We start from the raw sequence: 15,228 nt of genomic DNA on the forward strand, positions 1-15,228 counted from the left end.
CTCTTTCTCTGTGTGTGTGTGTGTGTGTGTGTGTGTGTGTGTGTGTTGAGGCAACAGTGTTCCTCCCCCGTGTCATTTGCACCACAGGTCTAAGCAAACAGGCTGAATATAGATAGTCACCCCTGACACCCTAGCCAAATGAGCCTTTGGTTCCTCTCAGGTGTGCCCCTCACAGCACTGAGAAGCTGAGTAATGCAGACCCTTCTACTTGTGCAGCAGAGAGCATGACTACTTGAGATTGGAGAGACTAAGCATGGTGGTCCACGCCTACAATCCCAGAACTGAGTTATTGAGCCAGGAATTTAAGGCCAAACTGGCTACAGTAAGTCTTGGTCTCAAGAAAAGAAAAAATACACAGGTCTACTCCCTAAATGCAAATGCTGGGAAGTAATTTAAGCAAATCTCAGTTTTTAATGTATTACATAAGACATCACTTTAAAACCCCAGATTCAAGGCTCAGAAGACAGCACAGCAGGTAAGTGCTTTTGACTGACAGAGGCCTGAATTCAGCAGCACCTCAGCATCCATGTAAAAGATGCATGCATGGTGGCATGCATCTGTAACCCCAGCACTGAGGAGATGGGAGTCAGAGGATCCCAGGAGCTCACTGGCTAGCTAGTCTTGCCAAACTGAAGAACTCTAGGATCAGTGAGAGATACCTGTCTCAAAAAATACAGGAAAAGCAAGGGACCCGACAGGGACCTCTGGCACAGATGCACAGACACAGACACAGACACCCCTCCCCCAACCCAAAACAAAATAAACCGACCTCTCAGACTATTTAATGATAGAAGGTTTACAAGATCTGGAGTTAAATATAAAATGGATTATAATAAAACTATTAAATCTAATCCCAGGTGAATTCTTAAAGAGGAGCACAATGTCTTCTGGGAAATTCATGTATTTTATTATGTCTAGGATTTAGAGGAGACAGTGAGAATGTGGGTTAAGGAAGTGGGGAAGCTTTCAAGAAAACGTGGCATTGCAAGCTGCACTTCATTCTTGAAGTACTAGGAGTCAAACCCAGGGCCTAATGTGTTAGGCAAATGTTCCACCATTGAGCTATAGAGCCTTGAGCTGCTCTCAGAGAAGAGAAGACGTTGGTTAGGTAGAGGAGGAGGAAAAGGCACACTGAATTAAAAACAATGATGACCAAATGGCACTTGTTCAGAAAGTTTTCAAGGTCTTCCTTACATTAAGAGATAGAAGAAGAAGGAGGAGGAAGAGGAAGAGGAGGAGGAGGAGGAAGAGGAAGAAGAGGAGGAGGAGGAGAAGAAGAGGAAGAAGAGGCCTTCAACATTTCTGTCTTAGCATCCTAGGACTTACCTTTGCTTCCAGAACCCTCTTCCGGGCCTTGAGCTCAGCGACTGCTCTGTCCACATCCACCTGTGGGGCTTTGTCTTCTTTTAACTTCCGTACAAAGTCTCCCTGGCCAACAAACAAGCTCCAGTCAGGATTGGTTTCAGAAATGAGGAAACACTAGTACTCTATTTTTAAACATGCACTTAAAAAGTATTTGTACACAAATAACAATTTTGTGTGTTTACTCTGGAAGAAGTCTGTAAGAAGTCTGAATAACTGTGGCCTGTGTCCGCAGCATGCACAGTCCAGAAGAACACAAATGAGTGCGTTCCCATGGTGAATTTGTGAGGAGAGGACAGAGCTCACCTTGATATGGACTACTGACACTGAATGTTCAGACCGGTTACCAGCATATCAGACACAGCTAACTAGTGACCTAAGCAACAGACTAAATAAAGAAAGTGCCTCAAATAGTTCATAAAGCCAGAGTTTAAACCCTCGGGCTAGTAAAGAGCGACAGTGTAATACATTCAACTAGAATGTATAAGAAAGAAAAAAAATCTTTAAGGGGCAAAATTTGGGAAGATGGGTGACTATAAAATGTCACCAACTAACATAACAGCACAAGAAAATCCAAACACACACACATTACACACCTACGATGCCACACCTGGGCAAGCCACAGTAAAGAGGCTGGGGTTGAAAGACTCAGCTTTCACTTCCTATCAGCTAACTGTGAAGCCTGGAACTGAACATCTCTCTGGATTCCAGAGTACAGTAGAGACCTGCAATACCTACCCCACCTCCTGGGCTGTTACAGAACACCAGGTATTGCAATAGCACCCAACAATAGTGCAAGATGAGTGCAAAGTGGCCGACAGCTTTTGTTCTGCTGGCAGGAACCTCAACCTGGCTGTGGCCACAGATGCTTCAAGCCAACACTGTTTCACACGGAATCGTTTTCTCTGTCTCTCAGGGAACATCAAACTCTGCTCCCTTAGCGCCAACATCTGACCAATTTCACTTCCCTATCTAACCTCTCCCCTCAGACTAGATGCCAGCTTGTCCCATCTCAGATCATCTAACACTAACACGAAGCTAATCCCAAATAACCTGAACCGAAGCTAGTCTCATTGTTAACCTTTACTTGATGAACACGAACCGTCCTTAGCTTGGGACTGTCCCTACCTTGTGCTCAAGGTCCATCTTCCTACCACTGTGCTTCCCCAAGCTTAGCAACAACCATATTTCCAAATGCTCCAACCTGGCTGCCCCCAAGGCTATCCCAGGTAGAAGCACCTTTTTCTACCATATACAAAGGGCTGAGATGGTAGCCCCGTTTTCTTTATTGTCTTCCCTCCTGAGATCCCAGGCCCTGGAGGGATCCTGAGCATTCTCCTCTGGCTTGCCAAGTCCACACATCTCCCTTGATTCATGACAGTCTCTTCTAGAACCAATGTTCTCTAGAATATTCCAATCAGAAAGTGCAAACAAAACAAGAACCAACAACACACACCAGAACCGAATGCCAGCTGTTTCTGTCCTTCAGAACTTCCTAGTACATTTTCCAGGTTAGCACAGTAAAACGTGACATAAAGACCATACCTTATGTTGTGGATAATTTTTATAAAAAAGTATTCCTTGACTGAGAAAAAGTTGTTCAATATTTGGAAAAAAACAAAGCATTACCAATGGCAATGCTGCTAGTATCTAGGCAAGGAACACATGATGCCTTCCTTTCCCAGAGCACGTGAACAGGAACTGCAGGTGAATCTGGGCGTGGCCTAGCATCTGCTTACATCATTACAGCTCCCAGGAGACACACCCAGAATGTATACGCTGAAATACACAGTGCTTTAACTGTGAGTGTATCAAACTCCTGCTCTAATTCTTCATATAGTACTATCTGTACACGTACGCTGTTTGGTTGAGCTGGCTGTGGCGGTGCTCAGCAGCATTTCAAGTTCTATGGTCTGCACAGAGACCCAGCCTCAGGTAGATTAGGTAACTAATTTTGCTTGACATTCTGTATGAGTTTAACTAGAACAATAAGGATTTTTGGTGTAAACACCAAACAAGACCTAAACTAGAAGCCTTGTTCCCTAGTGGAAGTTTACAATACACACACACACACACACACACACACACACATACACACACACTAAAATGCTCAATGTGACACAGAGAACTTCATCCCAAGGGACCACATCCTCATTGCTCCTTCTGGGAGACGCCCAAGTCATACTCAGCAGCCCAAGAAATACACGGCACCATTTCCTGACCGCTGGAGAGCGCCTGGCTTCACACATGTGGCTAGCAGGTTCTCGCTAAGGTCAGTGAGTCCATCTTAGATTTCCAAATGTTTTATAACGACTAAAAAAACTTCATAAACTTTTCATCTGCCCTTTGTAGGTTAAGCAAGAAGTTTAAATCACTCTTGACTCAGAAAATCAAAGCCAAGAAAGACTCAAGGCTCCTCATGCTAAGTCTCCCCTCAACTAAGAAGCAGGTTTCAGGGTCCCTCACCCATTAGAGTCACAGAGCCAAGAAGGAAATTTTGAAAGGTCTTTCTGTCACCTTCTCAAACTTAGAAGACATTAATTTTCATGCATGAGTTCACAATGCTACCAGACTAAGACTCTAAGAAAACACGTAAGCTCCAGGCCATCGGTAGCTTGGAACCAGTGTTCCACGGGCGAGCAGTCCACAAGGATGCACTTAGTAAGAGCGTACTGTGTGCTAAGGGCAGGAGGTGCAATACTTTACATGAGCTCATTGTCATGTTGAAAACTTTTCTGTACAGTAGATAAAAATGTTCGGTTACTGAAGGCTAAATAGTCACTTGTCTAAAGTCACCAGCTGTGAAAACAAAGTCACAGTCTCAACTTCAGAGACTGCATTCGGAATGACAAGGTTATATTGCTACTACAGTTTAATCCTTAAAACACCACACACACACACACACACAAACACACACACGGAAGGGCAGGGGTATAAACAAAGGCCTACCTAGCAACTCTTTGAAGCTTTTCTTATACTGACAATGATTAGGCTCCACCTTAGCCTTTAAAAAAACAAAAAATCTCCACCATAACTTACCTGTTGTAGCTTTAACCCACACCCTGAAGTCCAGAGAGTGACAGCCAAAACCTCATTAAACTGCTCCACCAGGACCTATAACCTCTAGAACAGGTCCGTCACCTCCAAAGATCCTGCTTGTACCAACAAGTATGAAGAGCCACAAGACGGCAACCATATAGCCCTGAATCACTGTTTAGACAGAATCCTTCCTTTCATGTTCTTGGTTTTTTTGTTTGTTTGTTTGTTGTCTGTCCCCCTCTCCCCAACCCACACACCCAAGAAAGGGTCCCTGTGTAGCCCTGGCTGTCTGGGAACCTGGCTCTGTGAACCAGGCTGGCCTAGAAGTCAGAGATCCACCTGCCTCAGTGCTGACATTAAAGGTGTGGCCTACCATGCCTAGTTTTGTTTGTTTGTTTGTTTCTGGTTGTTGTTTTTAAATGAGAAAAGCAACCTTTTAACAAAGAACAGGACAACAGCTGAATGCTGGAAGAGGTAAACTGTAAGCCCAAAGCTGATAAGCTGGTGGTGAATGTCAGGCAGAGTGCAGTGGACAGAGTGGGGTAAGGAGGATGTGGAAGACAGCATTCCAAACCTAAGACACAACTTCTAAAAGCCTATAGACTCAGGACCCCCTTGGGTACCCTCAGGAGTGGGGTTCCTGGACTCAGGGCCCCCAAGGTACCCTCAGATGTGGGGCTCCATCTACGCCACCACATCCAGCTTTTTCCATGGATGCTGAAGATCAGGTGCCTATGACTACATAACAAGCTCAATACTGACTGAGCCATCTCTCCATCCTTAGGGCTCCTCTCTAGCCATCAAAAGTCACAAGAATAAGAGCTTTTCTGAGATACTGCTGAACAGCCAGGTCCTGACTTAAGCTTTAACTTACACATCTTCATCTTGGTAGAAACCGTGCTTTAAATGTTGAACTTCTACTGTTTCCCAGACAGGAGATATAGAGGATACTCTTGGGTTGCTGGTGGCAGCAGCAAGCTGTAGCTCCCAGTCAGCTAAATGATCAGAAGGGTACATGAGACACTCCACAGTCACCTGGCTGCTAAGCTAGGCGTTCTAAGGTAAGTTAGGTGTGGTTATCAGGCAGTTTCAACTCACCCTAGTTACAATACACAAAGAGTTTACCAGTCTACACTGTGGGTAGAGGAATACTTGTATTACAAAATAAATGGAAACTTTGGAAATTTAAAAATTATTTAAAATAGAAAAAGCCAATATAACATGAACATTGTTCTGAAAATAGTTATTTTCTAAAGTAAAATAAAAAGTTTTATGATGATTTGCTAATCTCTTATCCTCTGATTTATCAGACACATTGTCATATATGTTATATATTATGATGTATGGTATTAAGTATTTCAAAATACTTTTGGGGTAAAGTCTATTAAAGAAATCATACATAGAGGAATTCTAAGTCTTTTCAGGTAACTGTGGAAATTCGTTGATCAAAGCTCTGACAAACAGTAGTTTCTTACAAGTGATTTCAAAAGGCCCAGTGGGACGGTTCAAGCAGCAAGGGCACAGGCTAACAGGCCTGACAGCCTGGGTTTGATTCCCTGCGATGCCATGGTGGAAGGAAAGAATATATTCCTGCAAAACTTCCACATACAGTAACATTAAAAAAAAAAAGAAAAAGAGAAATGAGATCCTGAAGATTTGTCTTCTGATCTCCAAATGAGTGTGTGGCACGCACGCGTACACACATACAGAAAATAAATAAAAATATATGAAAATATTTTTCAAGTAATTTCAAAGGACTAGAGATAGCTCAGGGGTGTATGCTTGCCTAGCATGCAGAAACCTTGGGGTTCAATTCCAGCCCCCCTGGAGGTGGAAGCTGGAAGTTCAAGGTCATCCTCCACTACATGCAGTCTTTGAGGACAGTTTGGGATACAAGAAACCCTGTCTCTGAGAAAAGGATCTCGAGTTTGAGGCCACAAAGTAGGACTTATCTCAAAAAGAAACAGAAAGTTATTTCTAACTCAGAAACCACAGCACTGAACTTTTTATCCTCGGTTACGTAAACCCAGGAATGTATTTTAGGACTCTGGAAAAAAAAAAAAACTTTTCCAATGCCTGTTTTCATCACACTGTGTCCTGGTCATTTGGAGCTTCATTTATCATAATATACTTTAAAAACAAATTATGTTTGCTAATATCACTACTGATCTCATAAAAAAAAAATTCTTGAAGCACTGTGAATCTGTCAAGCTCAGAATTAACAGAAACCAGTTTTCCAAAACTTTAGTTTTGAAAAAGCTTGAATCTTATTTTGCGGCCCAACTACTGTTAACACCCTTCAAAATACATGCCACTGTGGAGAACAATCCTTTCATATCCTCCAAACGACACTTTAGTAAGTCTTCGATTGCGCAAGCTTCACAATGACAACTTGGGAAATGGACAGACTGTATTCCATTTTTTTCCATACATGTCCAAGAAGAAAAAAGTTTAACTAGATGATCTTTAAACTCTTTCCAGTGACACAAAATGGACTCATTATGACTCCAAATTTCCAGGCAACTAATCAATGTATATGGACTTCTGGAAAATTAGAAAAAGAATCCAAACTAACTTAAATAAATTAATTCAACTATTCAAAAAAATCCCAAAGTTAAAAAAAAAAACCCTATCAAACAAACACACAAAACAAAACAAAACAAAAAAAGCCAAAACAAACAACTTAACAAAGGGCACAGATGTCACACAAGTAGTAGAGAAACACTCTCCATGATCAATGCGTCCTGAAGTTAACTAGATCCAGTCTTTCTACAGATGGATACTATGTACTGCAGTTCCAGGCTAACGTGGCAGAGGGAGGGGTTTGCAGTGTGTGTTTTTCTTCCCCAAAATTAGATGTATTGTTCCAAAAGAAGGAGATTTTAAGTTACAACACGGAAACGAAGGAATCATACGTAATTTTATGTGGGGAGTGGAAGGAGATTGAATGTACAGAACATAAAATAAAAAAAAAAAAAAAATGAAGCCCACAGTGAAATTCAAAATGAAAGCCTATTAACTGAGTCAGGCTCAAAAGAGAGCAAAGTGGCAGAATTCCTCGAAGCTGCAGCAGCTCAGCTCTTTAAAACAGGATTCCACCACTCTTAGGTAGACAAGATTGCATCAGGCGCCCGAGCAGGAGCAACCCGACCGGTGTTTACAGCTAGTAGGTCATGGATGCCGGGGTGGGTATCATCCGAAATTCTTTTCTCCTTTCCCTCTCTTAAGTCACCACCACTCAGAGCTACAGTAAAAAGGAGGTCTGCATTAAGTCCCCAGATTCTCCAGCTAAGAAACCTCCCTTCCCTTCTGCAAAATGACATTTTCAGGTGTTCCACCCTAAGATTGGATGACTTCACTCAGTGGCTCAGTCAGTCCACCTACAATTTCCAGCTTGATCCGAAAGCTCGCTGGTTCCAGACACTCTCTCCAGAAGGCAGAAAGATGACAGGAGAGGGATCATGAATTCGCATCAGTATTGGAGAGTGGGGAGGTTCGACACCTCCCCACAGCCACGTTTCAACCGTATCTTTGAGCCAGTCCTGAGGCTAAATACAGAAGCAAGGAAGATGAAGAGAAGGGAACGCTTCCCAAAGCATCCCCCCAAGACTGAAGAAAAGAAGCGCGCAGCATCAGCTTGCCGCTGAACCGGGCCACCCGGGTGCTCAAAGAGGGAGGCGAAGCCTACGGGTGTGCAGCGAGGGCACGAGGCCCAAGGATCCCCGATGCCGACGCAGCGCGTGGACAGGGGAAGGACGGGCGGGCGGGATGCATTCGCGCGCGGATGCGGGCGAGGGTCGGTACCTGCTGGCGCACGGCTAGCCGCAGAGGGGCCAGCAGCTCCTCGGCGCTGTCCATGCTGCTCCGGGAGGCGGCGGGCTGCGCGGGAGCGCTGAGGAGCCGCTGAGACGCGGACGCTGCGACCACTCGGGGCGGCGATAGTAGCAGCAGCGTGGCGCGGGAGGCTCTGAGCAGCGTGGGGAGCAGACAAGGCATGAGCACGCCGCCTAGGCGGTACGCAGGGCGGCTACGGAAGCGGCGCGCGGTCCGCCCGGTGCATGATGAAATAGCGCAGTCAGGCCGCAGGCGCGCGCAGCCGCACTTCCCGCAGGCGCGAACAGCCGCCGCGTCTGCAACCGCAGATTCGACAGGGAACCCGGAAGGGCACTTATTCGCTCCAGACTGTGTGAGGACACTCCAGACAAATGCACAGAAGGATATGACTTCTGAGAGTGCAGACCTAACCTAAATAGATGCCAGAGCGCCTTCAGATCATGGGCTTCTCCATTGTCCCAGTCGCTCGAATCGCCCCACTGGAACACACATACTTCTGCTTCTTTCTCAGCCTACTGCTAAGAATAGTATATAAAGTCACATGAAATAGGGACCTAGAGTTAATCTAAAGCGGGACATGGTGTTGCACATCTGTGATCCCAGCACTTGGGAAGGCGAGGCAGGAGGATCGTGATCAAGACCAGCCTAAGATACACAGTGAGCCCCTGTCTTTAAGAAACAAACAGCAGCAACAACAACAAAAATGCTCAAGATCCAATGTTCCTCAGACTATTAACAGGAATCAGGGTTGCTGTTCTTCACAGGGCATCCCAGTTAATTTGAAAGACAAGGTGTGGAGGCAAAGGGAAGGTGACTTTACTTGGGAAGCCAGCTCACAGAGAAGCCAGGGGAACTCTCGACTCAAAAGTTCTTACAGAAAGCTGACTTAGGAGGTATTATATTGGTTGGATGCTCCCGAACTTGTGAACACCTCACAGCCAGTCAGCCAGATGATGGGCCAAATGAAGGCCATCTTCTCCCTATAGCCCAGTCAGGTGATACTACCTTCCGGTTCCACAAATATTAAGAAAACCATCCTTATCCTTGTGCTATTGTTGTTACTGGTTAGCTATATTTTACACAATGGACAGTCTATGAACTTGGCCCAAGGCCCTCTTTCAGATAGCCAAACTCTGTGCAGTGAGAGATCACAAGTTCTCAACTCCCAAAAATCTTTGATGCTGGTTTTTAGGGTGAAGAATCAGGCACAATGTAGTTACTAGTTTACACAGTATGCCCAAGACAAAACGCTAAGCAAGAGGAGAAGGTTTGTGAAGCTCTTCATTTGCTTTCCAAGTTGCTTTTACTACCAATTTTAGGGATCATGTGAATTTTTATTAGCTTTACTGAAAATAACACCTGGGGCACCATGGCAATCCTTGTGTTTTTCGGGAACTTGTAGGTGTAAACCAGTTTAAGTGACTGGCCCTTTCCTGTGGCCTGCACAGATATCTACCGGTGACCTTTTGAGGTTAAACTTTTCAAACTCAGAACATGCTAATGCCACCATTGTTTAAAAACATATATCCTGTGAAGGGGTTCTGACAAAGATCACTGATGCCTCCTTAGTCCTCACCTTTCTGACACCTTTCTGACACCTCAGACCACCCTACTTCTTTGTCTATATATAACCCCAAACTCTAGTCTCCAGGAGTCAGGTCCGAAAGTCATTCTCATCGACACATGCTTGGCAGTCTCTCATGGATAATTTTTTCCAGGGGCTGGCATGATATGGGCCTGTTTGAGCAAGCCAGGAGCAAGTCCAGACAGACCTCTACCCATGGCTTAACAGCTCGCAGTGTGGGGAACCCATAGACTAATCCAAGCACTAACCTGACCACTTGTCCCAGGGACTTAGCCCACTGCTGTGTCATCTCCCAGCACTGAGTGTATGAAGACAAATGGATTCCAAGGGCTTGCTAGCCTGCCAGTCTAACTGAAACAGTGACTACTAGGTTAAATGAGAAGTCCTATGTCAAAAAGTAAAATGCAGAGCGATGGAGGAAGACCCTCAACATTGATCTCTGACTTCCACATGCACAGACATGTATACCTCCCCCATGACACGAACACACATTTGTACATCACACACAAGAATGAAAAAAGAGAAAGAAAATGAAGAAACTAGCTATAAGAGACCAAGGTCTATTACAGTGTTCAAGCCAGAGAAAAGACATGTCCTGTGTGGTAAAGATGGCTTGAAACATACCTTCCTGTCCATGGTCTCTTGTCCTTCTTCCTGTCCCTCCTTATACATCCTTTTGTTTTCCTGAATCCCAAGAGGAAGTGTCAGGAAAAGAAAGGGCTTCCCAAGCAACTAGCCAGGGGGCAGGGGGTGGGAGGATGGGGATCACGGTGTTTGTTGGGGGGGAGGGATGGGGGGGACTTCCAGCTAGATTCCATCTTGCCAGAGCCACACATGCAAAAGCTTGTGTGGAGTTCCTGGGGAGCCTAATTGCAGCTCTATCCAGGTAGATGGCAAGATGGTTGTTAATTCTTGTGGCAATCAAGTCTCTTGATGCACTTTTGATGTTGTCTGAAAGGGTTCCCGTAAAACCAGAAAGATGACTGGTTAGGTTGTGTGACTGGTTGACATTTTCCCCATTCTTAATTTCAGGTCAAGCTGAGCATTGGCTAATTATTTGAGGAGTAAGGTATAGGAAAATGAGACAAAGCAAAAACAATGCCAAATAGACTTGTTGGTGCCAAGAGGGCTCAGTTTGGGTTTCATTGCTGTGAAAAGACACCGTGACCGAGGCAGTTCTTATCAAGGAAAACATTTAATTGGGGCTGACAGTCTCAGAAGTTTAGTCCATTATCATTATGGCAGGAAACATGGCAGAGTGCAAGCAGACATGGTGCTGGAGGAGCTGAGAGTTCTACATTCTGATCCCTAGGCAACAGGAAATGTCTTCCACACTTGGCAGAGCTTGAGCATAGAAGACTTCAAAGCCTGCCCCCACAGTGACACGCTTCCTCCTACAAGGCCACACCCACTCCAACTAGGCCACACCCACTCCAACTAGGTCACACCCACTCCAACTAGGCCACACCCATTCCAACTAGACCACACCCACTCCAACTAGGCCACACTTCCTAATCGTGCCACTCCCCATGGGCCAAGCAATCCCAACATATAAGTCTATGGGAGCCATACCTATTCAAACCACAAGTACCTTTAACCCAGTTGCTAGTTTCAGTGATGATAGGAGAATATTGAGCCACTCACAGGCTTCAGTGATGCTAGAAGCAGCTTAACCCATTCACTAGCTCCAGTGGTAAAGGATCACTTTAATCCAGCCATTAGTTTCACCTCTATGGTATAAAATTAGATGATCATCTAAACCCTTGAATGAATCTGATTCTTCCCTGCCAACTCCTGAATAGTCTCTGAGCACTAGGCAGACCACTTAATTCCATTATCAGACAGAGGCCTGGAGATTGGCAGATAGTGGGAGCTGATATGGAGTAGAAGAACCAAGAAATCCATAATGTTGGGTTTATCTAGGATGTAAGAGTAGTTTTCTAGAGCAGTTGAGGGTGGAGGAGTTCCCAGAAGAACAGAGATGAGCTGTCCCTGAGGGAGGGGATTGAAGGGCAAAAGACTTTTTGGGCAGAGTCAGCATTTGGTTGAAGTAGTTAAAATATGTCTCAATATCAGAGAGAGGATGGGTGTTTAGACTTGCAAAGCTTGTTTCAGCTGCCTCCACTGGGCAGGTGTAATTGCCTCAAGGCGGAGATGCTGAACTCCACTCTCATTTGCTTCTTGTTTAAAAGTATGGAATTCACCAAACTGGGATGTTATTGCAGATGCTGGGAAGTGCTTGCTGACAGGAGCCTGATATGGCTGTCTCCTGAGAGGCTCTGCCAGAGCCTGACAAACATAGAGGTGGATGCTTGCAGCCAACCTTTGGACTGAGCACGTAGTCCCCGATGGAGGAGTTGGAGAAGGGACTGAAGGAGCTGAGGGGGTTTGCAGCCCTATAGGGGGAGCAACAGTGTCAAATGGCCAGACCCCCTGGAGCTCCCAGGGACTAGACCACCAACCAAAGAGCACACATGGAGGGACCCATGGCTCTGGCCGAGTATGTAGCAGAGGATGGCCTTGTTGGACATCAATGGGAGAAGTGGCACTTTGGTCCTGTGGGTGTTCCATGCCCCAGTGTAGGGGAATGCCAGGGCAGGAAGGCAGGAGTCAGTGGGTGGGTGGGGGAGCACCCTCATAGAGACGGGGAGGGGCGAAGGGATAGGGGTTTCTGGAGGGGAGACCTGGAAAGGGGATAACATTTGAATACAAATAAAGAAAATATCCAATAAAAGAAAATTATGAAAAAAAGTCTGGAATTCTTGGAGCACTAATAATAATCACAATATGGCCTCCATAGCCACTGAATTTAAAAGCAGGTCGGTCCTCAGTTGTTTTATGGCTAATGTATGACTCAAGCACCTGTCAGGCACTTACAGAAGAATGGATACTATCAGAAATTGTTAAGTGAAGTGAGCCAGACTCAGAAAGACAATTGTCCCGTGTTTTCTTTGATGTGTGGAATCTCAATTTAAATTTATATATGTTTCTGTGTATCTTTATATATGTCTGTAGGTCATGAAACTAGAAAGGGGCTCATGAGAGCAAAGGAGGAGATCCTAAGGGAAGTGTATCTCCTCATCCTGTGTGGTTTGGTCCCAGAAACCTGAGTAGGGTAATGAGGGAATGAAGACAAAGCTGGACCAGGTGTGTTGTGCACACTCTGATAGAGTGGCACCAACTCTGCAGCCACCTGGCCCCCAGCATGTTTATTATGCTCAGTAGAGAGGGAAGAGTTAACTCATTTTTGGAGGTGTCTGTAGGTGAGTGGTCTCAGGCTGTAAGTAACTGGGAAGAGGAGGAGGAGGCTGTAGTCATTAGGGGTTTTACACTGGTCACTCATTCTTAAAAACTCAATCTCCTCCACACTGCCAACATTCACACATGTGCCAGAAGAAGGCTCTGCCATCCCTCTGAGCCCAGTTCTAACAGAAAAGCTTTGCTGATTTCTTATGGGTCTGAGGCCTTGGTCCTTGACAGGGCCAGCTCATGTCAAACAATACACATTCCCTTAGAATTTCACTAGCTCAGGACTTCATCTGTTTCCTACAGGTAGGAAATAGGACACTGGAATACAAATACTTGGAAAGTAAAAAATGGCTCTGACTGAGAAATGGAAGGAAACAAGCTAAAGGCAAGAAGGAGACATGGAAAGACAATAGGGAAAGAAACAAAATAAAAACAAACTGTAATGACTCAGATACATGAAGATGCCATGACGAAACCCATTTAAAAAAATACACAAACCTGTCAGTGAGGTTGTCACAAGAAAGACCCAGTGACACCTGAAGGAGAGATCATTGGTGGTCATCAGCCACGTGAAATGCCTCTCAGGCCAGGTTCCACCCTGAGGTTAACTTGGGTGCAGTCCATTTGCCTCTAAAGGTGACATTGTGAACACACACACACACACACACACACAACTACAATCTCTTTTATCAAAGAGTTGCACTTCAAACTGCCTCTGTCACCAAAGAAAAAAGAGTCCCTCTCACAGGCTCTTATGAAATAGAAGGTTTTAAGAAAGGAGTCAGAGAGAAACTCAAGGACAGTTTTACTGCAGCGTTAAGAGAAAAACAGCATGGCAGTCAGCTGCCAGGAGGAAAGAGAAGGCAAGAGAAAAGTTCTGCTTTCAGAGTTAGAGACCAAAAGCAGGCAGCTCAGCAATGGGAAACTTCTAGCAGCTGCATGGGCAGGCTTTCTTTATGAGGAAGGAATGCCCCGTGTCAGGGTAAACAGGGTGAAGATTTGGGTTAGCGTTCAGAAAAGGATAATGGAAAGAAGAAAACAAAGTTCTGAGTTGTAGCACAGAAAGCAGCGGGCTTAGCAGTAACCATCTGCAAGCAACTTCCTGGAGTGGGGATATTTATATGGAATCTAGGGGGAGCTGCTTCTCCCTTTTTCTGATCATGTCTTCAGGTGTATCATGTTTTTTTTTTTAACCCCTGGCTTCAGGCTGATTTCCTCCTATGGCAGAAGGCAGCCAGCATTGTCTGGGCCTGGGAGGCATTCGTTGTCTATATCAAAAAGGTACTTCCAGCCATTGACCGAGTCAACTGTAAATGGGACCACTGACCATTAGCCATTCTATACACCTCCAAGGCAGGTGGCATATTGATATTCATGTCTCAAACTGCACCTGGAAAGTGGATACCAACAGTGAATGGTTAGTCTTTCCTACCTTGCTGACACTCTCCCTATGTCACACCATAGCGGTGGGAGGAGCCCTGGTGTTCCATTCTCATTCAGAGGTTTTGCTACTGTGGCATACATCCAGGAGAAACGGTTTAAAGGAAGGAAGATTCCTTTTATCTCTCACTGCTTCTTAGGGGTCAATCCGTGGTCACCTGGGTCTGAGGTAAAGTTGAGCATCCTGGTGTCACTAGTCTGTGAAGTAGAAGGCTGTTCACCCCCATGGAACCAAAGAGTATGACTTAGAGAAGGGGAGAAAAGAAAGGGTACATCCTTCAAAGTCACGCCCTGGTTAGCTACTTCCTCCAGCCCGTGCCTACCCACTGATATCATCAAATGTAGAATCTATCAATGGGTTAACTCATTGGTGAGGTCGGGACACTCCCGACCCAGTAACAAAAGCATCCCTCAACTCTGGTTTTATAAGACACTAGACCTTCAACACATTGGCCTGGCGCAGGGCACACATCACGTCCAAACCAGTGTCTTTCCCTTTCTTCATTGGCATTTTCTCTTTGGGCCCTGGTTTTCTGGAATCCTGGTGTTGCCTTGAGAATGGACTCTGTCTGACAGGGAGTCCTTTCCAGCCCTTACCACATACCTCTCCCAGGTGCCTTTGCTCTCAGACGCTTGCGTTTTGACGGCACACGCCTGTAATCCTAACACTTGAGAGGCTGACACAGGAAGATAACAAGTTTAAGGCCAATCAGTGCCAC

The 15,228-nt window shown here is 45.3% G+C and overlaps 1 protein-coding gene across 1 annotated transcript in view; it reads right to left on the reverse strand.

Annotated features, from left to right (window-relative positions):
• Positions 1-8,462, reverse strand: part of Gars (glycyl-tRNA synthetase) — a 41,257-nt gene extending 32,795 nt beyond the window's left edge. The window contains exons 1-2 of the mRNA XM_028758395.1: positions 8,206-8,462; positions 1,327-1,428 (exon numbers count right to left, since the gene is read on the reverse strand). Of these exons, the coding sequence (XP_028614228.1) occupies positions 1,327-1,428; positions 8,206-8,397 (294 nt within the window). The 5' untranslated portion in view covers positions 8,398-8,462. The remainder of the gene's footprint in view (positions 1-1,326; positions 1,429-8,205) is intronic.
• Positions 8,463-15,228: the final 6,766 nt, after the last annotated feature.

Source organism: Grammomys surdaster, unplaced genomic scaffold (assembly GCF_004785775.1).
Source record: "Grammomys surdaster isolate TR1022 unplaced genomic scaffold, NIH_TR_1.0 126197, whole genome shotgun sequence".
Lineage (NCBI taxonomy): Eukaryota > Metazoa > Chordata > Mammalia > Rodentia > Muridae > Grammomys > Grammomys surdaster.